This window comes from Coregonus clupeaformis, chromosome 33 (genome assembly GCF_020615455.1).
Source record: "Coregonus clupeaformis isolate EN_2021a chromosome 33, ASM2061545v1, whole genome shotgun sequence".
NCBI lineage: Eukaryota > Metazoa > Chordata > Actinopteri > Salmoniformes > Salmonidae > Coregonus > Coregonus clupeaformis.
The window spans coordinates 10,294,540-10,310,748 of record NC_059224.1 but is presented as its reverse complement, the minus strand read 5'-3'; the positions used below and the strand labels follow the sequence as shown (position 1 = coordinate 10,310,748).

The following is a 16,209-nucleotide window of genomic DNA, read 5'->3' as shown; positions in this document are numbered from 1 at the left end:
AAGACCAGAGAGCTGTGTAAGGACATCAGGGATAAAATTGTAGACCTGCACAAGGCTGGGATGGGCTACAGGACAATAGGCAAGCAGCTTGGTGAGAAGGCAACAACTGTTGGCACAATTATTAGAAAATGGAAGAAGTTCAAGATGACGGTCAATCACCATCGGTCTGGGGCTCCATGCAAGATCTCACCTCGTGGGGCATCAATGATCATGAGGAAGGTGAGGGATCAGCCCAGAACTACACGGCATGACCTGGTCAATGACCTGAAGAGAGCTGGGACCACAGTCTCAAAGAAAACCATTAGTAACACACTACGCCGTCATGGATTAAAATCCTGCAGCGCACGCAAGGTCCCCCTGCTCAAGCCAGCGCATGTCCAGGCCCGTCTGAAGTTTGCCAATGACCATCTGGATGATCCAGAGGAGGAATGGGAGAAGGTCATGTGGTCTGATGAGAGAAAAATAGAGCTTTTTCGTCTACAACCCCAAGAACACCATCCCAACCGTGAAGCATGGAGGTGGAAACATCATTCTTTGGGGATGCTTTTCTGCAAAGGGGACAGGACGACTGCACCGTATTGAGGGGAGGATGGATGGGGCCATGTATCGCGAGATCTTGGCCAACAACCTCCTTCCCTCAGTAAGAGCATTGAAGATGGGTCGTGGCTGGGTCTTCCAGCATGACAACGACCCGAAACACACAGCCATGGCAACTAAGGAGTGGCTCCGTAAGAAGCATCTCAAGGTCCTGGAGTGGCCTAGCCAGTCTCCAGACCTGAACCCAATAGAAAATCTTTGGAGGGAGCTGAAAGTCCGTATTGCCCAGCGACAGCCCCCGAAACCTGAAGGATCTGGAGAAGGTCTGTATGGAGGAGTGGGCCAAAATCCCTGCTGCAGTGTGTGCAAACCTGGTCAAGACCTACAGGAAACGTATGATCTCTGTAATTGCAAACAAAGGTTTCTGTACAAAATATTAAGTTCTGCTTTTCTGATGTATCAAATACTTATGTTATGCAATAAAATGCAAATTAATTACTTTAAAATCATACAATGTGATTTTCTAGATTTTTGTTTTAGATTCCGTCTCTCACAGTTGACGTGTACCTATGATAAATATTACAGACCTCTACATGCTTTGTAAGTAGGAAAACCTGCAAAATCAGCAGTGTATCAAATACTTGTTCTCCCCACTGTATATTAACTTCACCTATATTAACATAACCTATATTAACTTCACCTATATTAACTTCACCTATATTAACTTCACCTATATTAACATAACCTATATTAACTTCACCTATATTAACATAACCTATATTAACATAACCAATATTAACATAACCTATATTAACTTCACTATATTAACATAACCTATATTAACTTAACCTATATTAACATAACCTATATTAACTTAACTTATATTAACATAACCTATATTAACTTCACCTATAACCTATATTAACCTAACCTATATTAACTTCACCTATATTAACATAACCTATATTAACTTAACCTATATTAACATAACCTATATTAACGTCACCTATAACCTATATTAACTTAATCTATATTCAGTCTCCAAGAAAGAGAAATACACAGCAGCACTATTCAATACACACACACACACACACACACACACACACACACACACACACACACTCTTCCTATGACTAAGATAGCAGGCACATCCACCAGTCATTCATCATCACCATAGCTTAACCAACATACTGTATTGCACCAGTCATTCATCATCACCATAGCTTAACCAACATACTGTATTGCACCAGTCATTCATCATCACCATAGCTTAACCAACATACTGTATTGCACCAGTCATTCATCATCACCATAGCTTAACCAACATACTGTATTGCACCAGTCATTCATCATCACCATAGCTTAACCAACATACTGTATTGCACCAGTCATTCATCATCACCATAGCTTAACCAACATACTGTATTGCACCAGGCATTCATCATCACCATAGCTTAACAAACATACTGTATTGCACCAGTCATTCATCATCACCATAGCTTAACCAACATACTGTATTGCACCAGTCATTCATCATCACCATAGCTTAACCAACATACTGTATTGCACCAGTCATTCATCATCACCATAGCTTAACCAACATACTGTATTGCACCAGTCATTCATCATCACCATAGCTTAACCAACATACTGTATTGCACCAGTCATTCATCATGATGTATAAATGCAGACCCTGGCAGTAGACAGGATCTCATTTCTGACACCAGTGTTCTGGGCTGCCTCACAGACGGCTGGCTGTATTTAAAAGGATTAGGACGGCTGTTAGGCTTGCCGATTCCCACACAAAGAACCCACATCACATCCACATCCAGACAGCTTTTGTAAATGCCTTGTACATATCAAATGCAATATTTCTGCTTTCAGATTTTCCATCTGCCATAACATAAAGGGGGTGACGTTGATGTGTCGTTTTATTATGGTTTAGTGACTGTTGGAACGTGAGGCTCAGACAGACATCTGAGATGACTGACATCATCTGGACAAAATAATAAATGAATTCCATCCTCACATACAGTATTTGAGTCTAGAGATGCAGTTTTTTTTTTGTGCTTCACAGCAAGTCGCACTCGCCTGGGAAAATATATTTTACTGCATTAAATTGTAATATCAAATGCCATGTGTCATCATCATCATCACCAGGGAAATGAAATGATTTTGTGTAGGCTTTGATCACTTTCTACTGTATCTGTACTAGTCTGGTTTATTCTGTTGTTTCTGTGTCTTTCAGTAGACTGGTTCACGTACACACCTACATTTTACATTACATTTGTCATTTAGCAGACGCTCTTATCCAGAGCGACTTACAGTTAGTGCATACATTTTCATACTAATCTCTTCAAATTGCACACTCCACATTCAATACAATATTTAGGGTTTCGCGAATGAGCTGCTTAGTTTGATACACCGACCACACGGTTAACAGCTACAGGCAATAACCTGCCCTTCATGGTCTGGAGAACATGTTGGGAGTAGGTCAGCAACCTGATTCTGCACCGCAACACGTCAGAGAAGACACCTGTCAAAAATGTATCCATCAACCTGTCAAATCAATCGTTAACTGATCCATCAACCAGTCAAATCAATCATTAACTGATCCTTTAAGCAGTCATATCAATCATTTATGAATAAAAGGCCCTGAGGTCGCTTGCTTTAAAATAGGAAGAACAACAGATTTAGGGCTAGATTCAATCCGTCTCAAGGAAAATCTGTGTTATTGTGCAATTGAAATGTAAAGGTAATTTTTGATTTAGCCGACATATGTACTGTGGCGTGAATGCATTCGCCGCGAACGTGGGAACATTGCCTTTAAATTTCAATCGCACTATAGTGCGTTTCTTCTGCAATACGGATTGACTCCAGACTTTAGAGCGTATTATAGGGTCTCTATGGGAATAACTTCCTTCATAGTGACCAATCTGTCTGTTACACCAACTCAGCAGCATTCCTTTTCATTAAACCAACATCTTATGACACACCTGGCACCATCTTCCTTATGACACACCTGGCACCATCTTCCTTATGACACACCTGGCACCATCTTCCTTATGACACACCTGGCACCATCTTCCTAACCAAATCTTTAAGATCAAGCCAGCAGGCAAAAACATCCACATTTATCTGCTCTGTATAGAATAAAACAGGGTGGCACCTTCGCAAGTCTCCAGTCCGGTGACATGCATTACCTTATCAGAGCCCTGTCATGGTGCATTACACACACAGACAGGACAGAGACAGGACAGACAGGACAGAGACAGGACAGGGCTGATCTAATGAACTTCAAGTGGATGCATCTGGGTTTCCCCTCCCTCCCTCCCTCCCTCCCTCCTCACCCCCAGGACAAAATGTGTGCTGTAGGAGGAGATGAATGTACGGTACAGGGTGTGTGTCTGTATGGAGGGGGGTCTTCCTGTGTGTGTGTGTGTGTGTGTTATCTTTATCCATACGGCAGCCCAAGCAAGCAAATGTGAAGATGTCTTGTCTTGCGGCCTCTGGAACAGAACAGTGGATTATGGTAACTTGGTCACATTAGAAACAGCTGCTGTGTGTCTGCCACAGAGGTTGGCTTGCTGTTGCCACAAAGCCTGTGTGTGTGTGTGTGTGTGTGTGTGTGTGTGTGTGTGTGTGTGTGTGTGTGTGTGTGTGTGTGTGTGTGTGTGTGTGTGTGTGTGTGTGTGTGTGTGTGTGTGTGTGTGTGTGTGTGTGTGTGTGTGTGTGCGTGCGTGCGTGCGTGTGTGTGTCTGTGCGTGTGTGTGTGTGCGTCTGTGTGTGCGTGTGCATGCGTGTGTGTGTCTGTCTGTGTGCGTCCTTCCGTCGCGTTCTGTTGCCCCAGAGCCAGGCCTCTCACTCCACTGTTACTATGTAAGGGGCTCAAGCATGTAACACAGTACATCCAGTTGTGTCAAGTACTGTTCTAGCCCTGAGGGTAGGTATGAAAGTATGGCAATTTCAATTTGCAGTAACGTGATTATGTATTTATGGGGTTAGTTAAGACATTTGGATATCAGAAAAAGTGGTCAAATTAGATGCAGTCATCTGGAAATGGCTGCCCTCGAAAATACATCAATTCAAAAACGAATTGTTACTTTGAGGTTTGTGTGTGTGTGAAATTTTTGTATTTTTAGATGTCTATTCGAAGACCAAGGTTCGGTTAAGCTTATTTTTGACTAAAATGAAATCACTGATGAGAGAATCAATGACAGATGAATCAACATTGTACTGTATCTACACATACAACTGATCTGAGTGATTTACTACTATATCTGGAAGAAGTATCTCTCACACTTTCCTGGATCTATCTTCCATTCCCATCTATCCCTCCCTCAATCATTACCTTTCTCCCCCTCTCCTTGCTCTCTCCCTCCCTCTTCCTCCTCTGTGTCCCTCTTCCTCCTCTCTCCCCCTCTCCTTTCTCTCTCCCTCCCTCTTCCTCTCTCTCCCTCCCTCCTTTCTCTCTCCCTCCCTCTTCCTCCTCTCTCTCCCTCTCCCTCCTCTCTCTCTCCCTCCCTCTTCCTCTCTCTCCCTCCCTCCTTTCTCTCTCCCTCCCTCTTCCTCCTCTCTCCCCCTCTCCTTTCTCTCTCCCTCCCTCTTCCTCCTCTGTCTCCCTCTCCCTCCCTCTTCCTCCTCTCTCCCCCTCTCCTTTCTCTCTCCCTCCCTCTTCCTCCTCTCTCTCCCTCTCCTTTCTCTCTCCCTCCCTCTTCCTCTCTCTCCCTCCCTCTTCCTCCTCTCTCTCCCTCTCCTTTCTCTCTCCCTTCCTCTTCCTCTCTCTCCCTCCCTCTTCCTCCTCTCTCCCCCTCTCCTTCCTCCTCTCTCTCCCTCTCTGCGCCTTCCTTCCTTTCCCACTCTCTGCTCAATTCTCTGCATTTCTACCCTGACTGCCATGACAATGGCTGATGCACCAACTGACGGAGGGACTAGTTTGAAGGCGGGCCATGGTGTGTTCAGCAGAGGTCAGAGGGCGGCGAGCGTGGACCACCGCCTGAGAGCCACAGAAAGCCTGCTCCTTTGTTAACAACACAATTGGGACCTGTTTCCCAGGCAACCGTGCAGTGTACCTTGCGTGGGGGAAGGGGAGGGAGCGAAAGACAAAAGACTGAGATACGGCAGAGGAGACGGAGAGAGAGAGAGGGATTGGCCACCTCCTCCTTCAGATAGACAGCCCTGTCATTCACACAACTGTTTTTAAAAAAACACACACAAGTTGTTGTTTAGCCAGAGAGAGAGAGAGACTCCATTCAGGTCGGAGCTAATAAACAATATTAAAATATATAATGTGCAAAAATATTCAAGGAAAATTCTAATTTGCAGTGTACAAATTTAGCATGATGAATAGCAATTACATTTACTCTCACAGGTGGCCAAAAATAACTATATGAAAGCCACACCCTTAATAGACTCTCTCTCTCTCTCTCTCTCTCTCACTTACTTTCTCTCTGGATGTATCAGAGAGTCTGGCACAGATAAGGACAGTTGCAGTACAGTTGCAGTACAGTTACAGTCTCTTCATCCAGACACATGGTACTACTCAAGCACTTGATTAAACCCAGCAGCAATAATCTTACTATCCCAACTAAATGGCAATGCCTGAAATGAGAGAGAGAGAGAGAGAGAGAGAGAGAGAGAGAGAGAGAGAGAGAGAGAGAGAGGTGAGAGTGAGAGTGAGAGTGAGAGTGAGAGTGAGAGAGAGAGAGAGAGAGAGAGAGAGAGAGAGAGAGAGAGAGAGAGAGAGAGAGAGAGAGAGAGAGAGAGAGAGAGAGAGAGAGAGAGAGAGAGAGAGAGAGAGAGAGAGAGAGAGAGAGAGAGAGATGAAAAACTGCGAGTCAGTGTTTACCTCCATGGCGAGCGCGGCGGTCTGCTGGTCGTAGTGGTTGAGGAGGTTGGGCATGAAGGTGGAGTTATAGAGCAGCCCCTGACACAGGCGCAGGGTGATAGGTTCACAGGTGAACATGCTGTGGCTCCCAGCTGCAGACTCCATGGGGATGGCCTCCACCACCACTGCTGGAGCAATCAAAAAGGACACACACAACACCCACAGCAACTCCATGGTCCCCGCAGGCTGGTGCACGGACAAGGACAGGGTTAGGGAAGGACCCAGGCTGGTGCACGGACAAGGACAGGGTTAGGGAAGGACCCAGGCTGGTGCACGGACAAGGACAGGGTTAGGGAAGGACCCAGGCTGCGGACAGGGACAGGCCAAATCATCAGCCTCATTCACAAAGCAGTAGGTCGGTGACCGAGAGCGAGGAGTATGGGTATAGATAAGTGGCGATCAGGGGAGAGACTGGTCCTGTTCCTGGTCTCAGAGTGTACCAGTCTGTGTGTGTAAAAAGATGGCCACCATGGCTGAGGCTGGCTGTATCCATCACCCTCTTGAGTCATAGGATCTTCATCACCTGAGCATGAGGCCTGGCGTTGGGTTGTCTGACCACAGGGGTCCCCTTCTCACCACGCCACTGTTTATACACAGATTATAAACAATGATTTAGATCGGAGAGTGGATCCCTGCAATAGGTGTAGATGTCAAGGGATCTGGGGGGAAATAGAGAGAGAAAGGTAAGCACATTGTAGCCTGAATAATACCTGCTTCCAAAAGTCAATAATTGCATAACTAAAATTAGTTATATCTTTGCACAATATTTTAAGAGGCTCTTTACAAAAAATTATCCATTATTGTCCTTTCATGACAATTAGATGTGGATATGGAATAAGTTAATTAGTAGAATTTGTACACTAATTCTATCTATGTAGTAACAGTAGAATACCATAATAGTCAGTGCTTGACTTGGGCAGGAGCTGTCCGGAGCTCCCTACCAGCACCTCAAATTATTTTGGTAATTGTGTACCAGCTCCTCTATAAAACAAAATAGACTATCGCCGGCCCAGATTTACAGACCGAGGCAAAAAAGGTTGATCAAAGAGTAATGAAGGCGAGGTCTGCATTAAATAGCAATGGAGAGTGGGCATTAATTTCCTGATTACGCTTTGTTCAAGTTTATTTTCCACTAATCTGTGAATCTGTGCTTGACAGTAGGCTGTTTGAGATTGTGCAGATTGTAAATTCGCCGACCTGTATGCGCATGATGCGCTGTTCCAAACGGTGAAATTAGGGTTTGTAAGGTCATGAAAAGTCATGGAAATGTGTTTAATAATTGTTGTTAATTTAATTCATAAAGGCACACATTTTAAATATGATCAATCACTTAAAAATCTACATATCACCCATTATCGGAATGACCCTTCAGTGAGTGTCTATGTGTGCTGCGTGTGTGCGGTTGCCCGAGGAGAGAGAGCGCGACATTTCTGCAGCAGGTATAAAATAATGACAGACAGACTAACTAGATATCCAATTCAAAACATATCTTGTAGCAGTTATCACGCTAGTTAACTATAACTAACTAAGCATTAATGTGGTTGTCGCCTTTCCACCGGCACTGTAGATAGCCTAATTAAATCTGCACCATTGGAAAGCTATGATTCCCCTCTATTAAACAGTAGCCATGTAATTACGAAAACGTAAAAAATATTCTAAGAATAGACTAATTGACAAATAACTTGCCGTGCTTAGATCTCCCCTGAAACATGAATATTTTCACCTTATATATAAACATGTCTAGTTAGATACCTTGCTTTGAAGTAGCCTATTTTATCCATTTAATCCCTGATTCATTGAATGAGGGAATACTTTTATAAAGACAAAAGTATTTGGTTCTAATGTTACAATATTTTATATCAAGGGTGGCAGACTTGGGTGTTTCAGGGCTGGATCAAAAGCCAAGGCCGCACACCCAGGAGCTCTCCTGATGGAGGTCTACTTTGTGGGGGGTTAAGTGCCTTTGTCAAGGGCATAACGACAGGAGATGGTAGGCCTACATGAGATTAAACACAGCAGCCTTCCAGTGTCAATAATGCTTACTTTTTCGTGTAGGCTATAATAATAGTCATGAAAATGTGGTTAAAAGTCATGGAAAAGTCATGGAAAATGTGTATGAACCCTTAACAGTGAATGATCAGAAGTCTCTAGCATAATGTCATTTGTGAATTTCGGTGAACATAGTCTAATGGACCGACTTGGAAAAAGACAGCTGCACTTTCATCCCAAATCAAACACTGATAATTGTACAGTTATAGCACAGAAATGTGCATTATACTGTATATTGTCTCTGTAAATAGGCACAGACCCTGTAGGAAGATAATTATTCCCAGAAGCTCTTTGCCACAGCATTCTTAATTACCACTACCATCCCATTATTACTATAGAACAGCCAACAGATCATGCACTTTAAAATATGACACGTAAGATAACCAAAAGGTTTGACACAATATGTGATATTAAAAAATGTAATATACCGGTAGTGTCTTGCACTGTAGTCAAATTACCGTGCGTAATAGCATTTACTCACGTCTCCGGCTGGCTTTACGTGCATAACATGCTTGGAACAATGTTACAAAACTACCGGTAGACACAACAGTGATGACATGAAAGTGTAGTAGTTTATATTTGTCAAAGCCAGCTGGCCACTCCTCCGACCGCGCGTAATGGCCAAACCAATGTTATCCATTCCGACAAATAAAAATGAAGCAGAACAAAAGATGACGTTTGGGCTACTTCATCTCAACTGATATTGAATGTATGAAGGCTATTCTACATAAACAGAATCACTACAAGCGTATCCCGATTGTATAACGTTACTACGATCCCGCCAGCGGTATTGGCAACAGGCTACATGTGTTCGCAATAAACAGAAAATATTTAGGCGAGTGACAGAAAATATAATAAAATAAGATTTACCTTTCTGTCGGGAAAATAATTAACGTGTAGGGGTCTTCGCCGCTCCCCGAGCCGGTACCAATGAGTGAATAGCCCACTCCTCTCCCCCTCCTCCCGCCTCCTCTCCCAGCAGGTTTACGATTGCGATGATGTTCTCGAATAGCGATAGCGGTCATTAAACCCGGACGCGGCAGCCAATTGAACCCAATGCCTTTTCTATCTTGCAGTAGTTGTGTGTAGCCCTATGAATGTTTTCAAATATTTAGGCTAGTCTACTAAAAACAAAATACAATTTCAGTTTTGAAATGACAAAATTACTTTTTGAATTAGGTTTACACATTTATGTGCCCCAATGAAGGTCTATACCTGGAATAATAAAAACTATATGGATACCATATTTCTCTATTTTTTACGTTTTTATTTTATTCCAGGTATAGGCCTTCAGTGGGGCACACACGTGTAAATAGTATAGGCTTTTACTTCATATTGCAACACGAAGTCATCAAGCTAGCTGAATGGCAACATTTGATTTGTAGCAAACTAAACAAAATCCTTTGGTGCAACATGCCCAGCGTGTGTTTTGCAACATTGTAAACAGTGTGTGTCCGTTGAAGCCACATGCATGCCGCACCTTGTGTGTGTGGATTGTATTTCGGTTGGTGGCAACAGCGCCACCTATGTGTGTCAAGCGGTATTTGTGCCGCTCATGTCATTGCTCTTGATGACGCAGAGCGGCGACGGTGACAGTGTTGGATAGAGAGGGGCTGGTGAACCCTAGGTACACCCATTACTATGGAAACTGGTCAACTGTATGAATGCTTCCAGAACACAGTGACATTTACTGGTAATCATATGGATAAGATATGAATACATATCACTGAGGATTCGTGATTGTCATAATAACTATGCATGCCCCATCATTATGCGTTGGAGGCGCAGTGGTGATGCAGTGGTCTAAGGCACTGCATCGCAGTGCTAGCTGTGTCACTAGAGATCCTGGTTCGAATCCAGGCTCTGTCTTAGCCGGCCGCGACCGGGAGACCCATGGGGCGGCGCACAATTGTCCCAGCATCGTCCAGGGTAGGGGAGGGAATGGCCGGCAGGGATGTTGGTAGAGCATGGCGTTTGCAACGCCAGGGTTGTGGGTTCGATTCCCACTGGGGGCCAGTATGAAAAAATAAAAATATATAATGTATGCACTCACTAACTGTAAGTCGCTCTGGATAAGAGCGTCTGCTAAATGACTTAAATGTAAATGTGAGGCGGGAGGAAATTGATGGTAGGACTAGTCCAGTAGACAATGACCATCTAATATAGATAATAATATGATCTCCTTTCTATGTGACTTTTATGCATTGGCTAATAAAAGCCAATTTATGCTTGATCCGAAAATGTGGTCAGAGGCTTCATATGGATGTGACGTCATTGCGGATCCTCGGGAGGCATGCAGAGGCCAAATCAAGCTCCATACCGCAGTGGCGATTTTAGCATGTACATTTTGTTGGGGCAAACTCCCCAAAAATGTTTGGGATGCATGCCAGCAAAGCGACAACACTAAACAATACATTAATTGCACTACTGTTAGGGCTTACATAAAGCTGTCCTAACAGCAGAACTTTCTTTTCAGCACCATGGAGTGAATCCTTAACACTGCTACACCTGGCTATCAGCGGAGCCTTGTCTGGCAGCGAAACAGTTCATTCAGCCTCATTTACTGGCTTTTTAAAAACCATAGCTGACTTGCTTAAACAAATGTGGTTACTACTGACTCCTTGTGGATTTGTGTAAGTCAATAAGAACCGCATTCTCCTTCAATAATAACAAACACCAAAATGAGTTTTGAACCATACACAAAACACCAAAATGAGTTTTGAACCATACACAAACATTACAAAACGTATGTTCAGTAAATTCATCATGTTTGTTCTTATATCATTAACACTTAGCTCTAAGTATAAGAAAGTGCAAGTAAACGAGCTGCGACGAGGTAGGCCTATTAGTTCAGCACTTTCATAATGGACACGACAAAAATTCAGATAGATGTTAGTTCAGATAAATTCAGCAAGATGTTGAGGCCTTAATTTTACTCTTCTTTAAGTCACCACACAGAGAGAGAGAGACTCGGTTAGCCTACAATTTTAAGTATTTTATTAGGTCTATGTGGTCTAAAAAGGAAAGAAAATACAATCATGAGCATCCACTTTTATATACAATGTACTGACGCACAGACTGCACATAGAGCAAACAAAACAACCCTCGCAATATCAATTGGAATTACATGGGTCTATTACTGAACTTTTTGTTGAAAACAAATATTTGAATGGGAAGAGAATGTCACTGGCAAACGTGGTTATAGACCCAAAAACATTATATAGTATCCCCTCCTCCTCAAGAAAGCTAATTATAATACACAAAGTAAGCAAAACAATGACATCATTCTAACATTGCCTAAAATGATGAATAAGATACTGAGATAGACCTACTGTAGTGATTGTTTTCCAACGCTTGCAGTTAGTCACTGATTCCTTCCAAACCACTCATTGTGTAATGTTTATGTCCAATGGCCGATGAGCACCGATACATTTTGTCTATAATTTCTCTTCATATGACAAGGATTGAAAAGGATTTGCCAGTAGTTTGTCGACCTGGTTCATGATGATGACTGCTTGTCTAGCTTGCTAGCTAAGATTTTGAAAGTATGATGTTGACATGATCAGTCCAATCAAAGCTAAGGTAGATATAACGTGATTTGACGCCATTTTATCTGTGGGCAATGACCTTGAGCCTTCTTGGACAGGCACTTCTAATGTAAATCTATGGCAGCACCCAAGGGGGCTTGAACTGCCTAGGTCTCCCTGTAGATTATGCGGTGATGTAGTGTCCCCATGAGTGACAGAACACTGAGCCAATCACAGCGCAACTAGAGAAGATTACCAACGCCTACGCTCTGTATTTTCCACTACAGAACGCACTGAGCTATGCTGAAACATCTGCATTTTGGAGCTGCCTTACTCAAGAAAGCAAGAAAGAGACCATGTTTGTATGCGTCTTTATTCACTCAATAAATGTGTTTTTACATTGTTTGCAAACTAATATGTGACACGAATTAATGCCAAAATAACATGCAAAACAGCAACAACTAAACATTTTTTTTTTAGCTAAACAGGTTCTGCCCCACCTGCCCTGAATGACGGGTCGCCACTGCAATGCAGAGGGCTCCATATAGCTCCGCATTGACATGATTGGTTGACCGTAGATGGGGGCTGGAGGTCCGGTATAACCACAAACTCACTTCCTTGACAACTTCCTTCACAACACCTTTGCTATGCTCTGCGAAGAGCAAGAAGTATGAATGCCCTAACTTCTGCAGAGGCCATATCACAGTAAATGCTGTAGGGCCACTGCAGACGTCGGATTGACCATGGAGAGCTTTTTAGGCTATACTTTCTGATTTAATGACAGAATCATGCAAAAAAGACATGTAATAATTATGATTCACTGCATGTCTCTATCAGGTGATAAAGTCTTCTTCCTCTACACAGATCTGACTTGTTGCTGACAGTTGAACCTGAGGTCCAGTCCAGCTGAAAGATGCCCTTTGCAGCGAAGACCTCACTAATCTTTGCAAAGAAGCAGGTCAAGAGGAATGCCTGGAAACCTCTTAACCATTTTTTTTTGGGGGGGGTAGAAGGATTACTTTATCCTATCCCAGGTATTCCTTAAAGAGGTGGGGTTTCAAATGTCTCCGGAAGGTGGTGAGTGACTCCGCTGTCCTGGCGTCGTGAGGGAGCTTGTTCCACCATTGGGGTGCCAGAGCAGCGAACAGTTTTGACTGGGCTGAGCGGGAACTATGCTTCCGCAGAGGAAGGGGAGCCAGCAGGCCAGAGGTGGATGAACGCAATGCCCTCGTTTGACTGATCAGAGCCTGTACTAGAGCTCCACATCGGCAAACCTAAGGTGAGTGACTGGAGGCCTGGACAGTGTTTAAAACGACCTGCAAGGAACAGACACAGTTCTTGTGAAACCTGTGTGTTCAGACTCCCTCACAGCAAGAGTTCATCCTCCCCGAGGTGACGTCCATAAACACTGTGACCTTTGACCAATCAGAAAGTATCGTCAGAGAGGTGCAGTCCGCACCCCCCGTCCAGCGAGAGATGGGCGATGGTGGCACCACGAGAGGGTCAGGAGGGTCCCAGCTGAAGGGGCTGCCCCCGTGGAGGGGTGCAGACAGATACCCCACTGACACCGTGCAATTTAACTATCTGGAGAATCTGGACCCCATAGAGTATGATGTAAGACCACTTCCTCTGGTAGTGTGTGTGTGTTCATTCCCAAATGAAAGCACAACCTATTATGAACTGCCCTGTGGCCTGGGATAAATACAGTTGTATTGAATTGAACAATCAGCACATTGGTTTAATTAGGCTATGAATTCCCATGTAACTTGACCTGGTGTTCCTGTGACATCATCTAAGTAAAGAACAGGGGGTCATCATCACCAACAAGCCAGACAACACAAAGAAGAAAGAGCTGTCTGCAGCCAATTATAAACTACACAAGGCCAAGCCAGACAACACAAAGAAGAAAGAGCTGTCTGCAGCCAATTATAAACTACACAAGGCCAAGCCAGACAACACAAAGAAGAAAGAGCTGTCTGCAGCCAATTATAAACTACACAAGGCCAAGCCAGACAACACAAAGAAGAAAGAGCTGTCTGCAGCCAATTATAAACTACACCAGGCCAAGCCAGACAACACAAAGAAGAAAGAGCTGTCTGCAGCCAATTATAAACTACACAAGGCCAAGGCAGACAACACAAAGAAGAGCTGTCTGCAGCCAATTATAAACTACACCAGGCCAAGCCAGACAACACAAAGAAGAAAGAGCTGTCTGCAGCCAATTATAAACTACACAATGCCAAGCCAGACAACACAAAGAAGAAAGAGCTGTCTGCAGCCAATTATAAACTACACAAGGCCAAGCCAGACAACACAAAGAAGAAAGAGCTGTCTGCAGCCAATTATAAACTACACAAGGCCAAGCCAGACAACACAAAGAAGAAAGAGCTGTCTGCAGCCAATTATAAACTACACCAGGCCAAGCCAGACAACACAAAGAAGAAAGAGCTGTCTGCAGCCAATTATAAACTACACAAGGCCAAGGCAGACAACACAAAGAAGAAAGAGCTGTCTGCAGCCAATTATAAACTACACCAGGCCAAGCTAGACAACACAAAGAAGAAAGAGCTGTCTGCAGCCAATTATAAACTACACAATGCCAAGCCAGACAACACAAAGAAGAAAGAGCTGTCTGCAGCCAATTATAAACTACACAAGGCCAAGCCAGACAACACAAAGAAGAAAGAGCTGTCTGCAGCCAATTATAAACTACACAAGGCCAAGCCAGACAACACAAAGAAGAAAGACCTGTCTGCAGCCAATTATAAACTACACAAGGCCAAGCCAGACAACACAAAGAAGAAAGAGCTGTCTGCAGCCAATTATAAACTACACAAGGCCAAGCCAGACAACACAAAGAAGAAAGAGCTGTCTGCAGCCAATTATAAACTACACAAGGCCAAGCCAGACAACACAAAGAAGAAAGAGCTGTCTGCAGCCAATTATAAACTACACCAGGCCAAGCCAGACAACACAAAGAAGAAAGAGCTGTCTGCAGCCAATTATAAACTACAAAAGGCCAAGCCAGACAACAAAAAGAAGAAAGAGCTGTCTGCAGCCAATTATAAACTACACAAGGCCAAGCCAGACAACACAAAGAAGAAAGAGCTGTCTGCAGCCAATTATAAACTACACAAGGCCAAGGCAGACAACACAAAGAAGAAAGAGCTGTCTGCAGCCAATTATAAACTACACAAGGCCAAGTCACTGGTAAGCACCTCTTATTAGAATGTGACACACACAGTTTTGTTCTTCTATCCTCGTGGGGATCTGAAATGTATTTCCATTCAAAATCCTATTTTCCCTAACCTTAAACCTAACCCTTACCATAAGCCTAAACCTAACCACTAACCCCTTACCCTAATTCTAACCCTAAACCTAACTCCTAAGCTTAGAATAGCCTATGTCCTCATGTGGACGTGGGAAATGTCCCCACAAGGGAGAATTATCCTTGTTATACTATCCTTTTGGGGACTTTTGGGTATTTTAGGTCCCTACAAGGATAGAAGAACCAACCCACACACCAAGAGGCATCATGCATATTGAACAGACTTTAAATGGAAATGTATGTTAATACACTACCCAGGGGACTGTGTGTGTGTGGACAAAAACGCTGATGCTGCTTCAGTGGAGGGGGAGAGGAAAATTCTAAGTGTTTCTGTCTACAGAAATACCACATTTTATCAGTGGAAATACCCAACTAAAAGATAAAACACCTAAATATATTGTTAAATAATACAATATCATCTGACAGGGATAGGGACAATCAAGACACTAAACATGTATGAAAATGTATGCACTCACTAACTGTAAGTGGCTCTGGATAAGAGCGTCTGCTAAATGACTAACATGTAAATGTAAATGTAGACATACAGCACATGAAAATACAGTGTCTGCATCTGTTCTTCTCCCTCTTAGATGTTCCTGTCCTTGGACCGGAGTCCAGGTTCTGGAGCAGGGCAGCAGAACCGTTTCCACCCCAGTGGGCCACACAGAGCCTGGAGTACCCTGTCACCAAGGCAGCAGTCAAGAGCCTGTCTCGGTTGAACCAATAAAACGCTGGGATACGACCTGGTCCGGGGAGGTCAGCGGTGCCCAGGCTCAGTCAGGAAGGACTGAGGGCATCAACGAGGACACACAGGATCACACCCAGTATGAAACTACACTATGACCTGCATGTTTAAAATGCATCTTTCTTTCTTCAGTTCC

At 43.6% G+C, this 16,209-nt stretch overlaps 1 protein-coding gene across 1 annotated transcript in view; it reads right to left on the bottom strand.

Annotated features, from left to right (window-relative positions):
- Window positions 1-9,430, bottom strand: part of LOC121548620 (frizzled-3-like) — a 39,530-nt gene extending 30,100 nt beyond the window's left edge. Inside the window, exons 1-2 of the mRNA XM_041860137.2 lie at window positions 9,344-9,430; window positions 6,386-7,083 (exon numbers count right to left, since the gene is read on the bottom strand). Of these exons, the coding sequence (XP_041716071.1) occupies window positions 6,386-6,598 (213 nt within the window). The 5' untranslated portion in view covers window positions 6,599-7,083; window positions 9,344-9,430. The remainder of the gene's footprint in view (window positions 1-6,385; window positions 7,084-9,343) is intronic.
- Window positions 9,431-16,209: the final 6,779 nt, after the last annotated feature.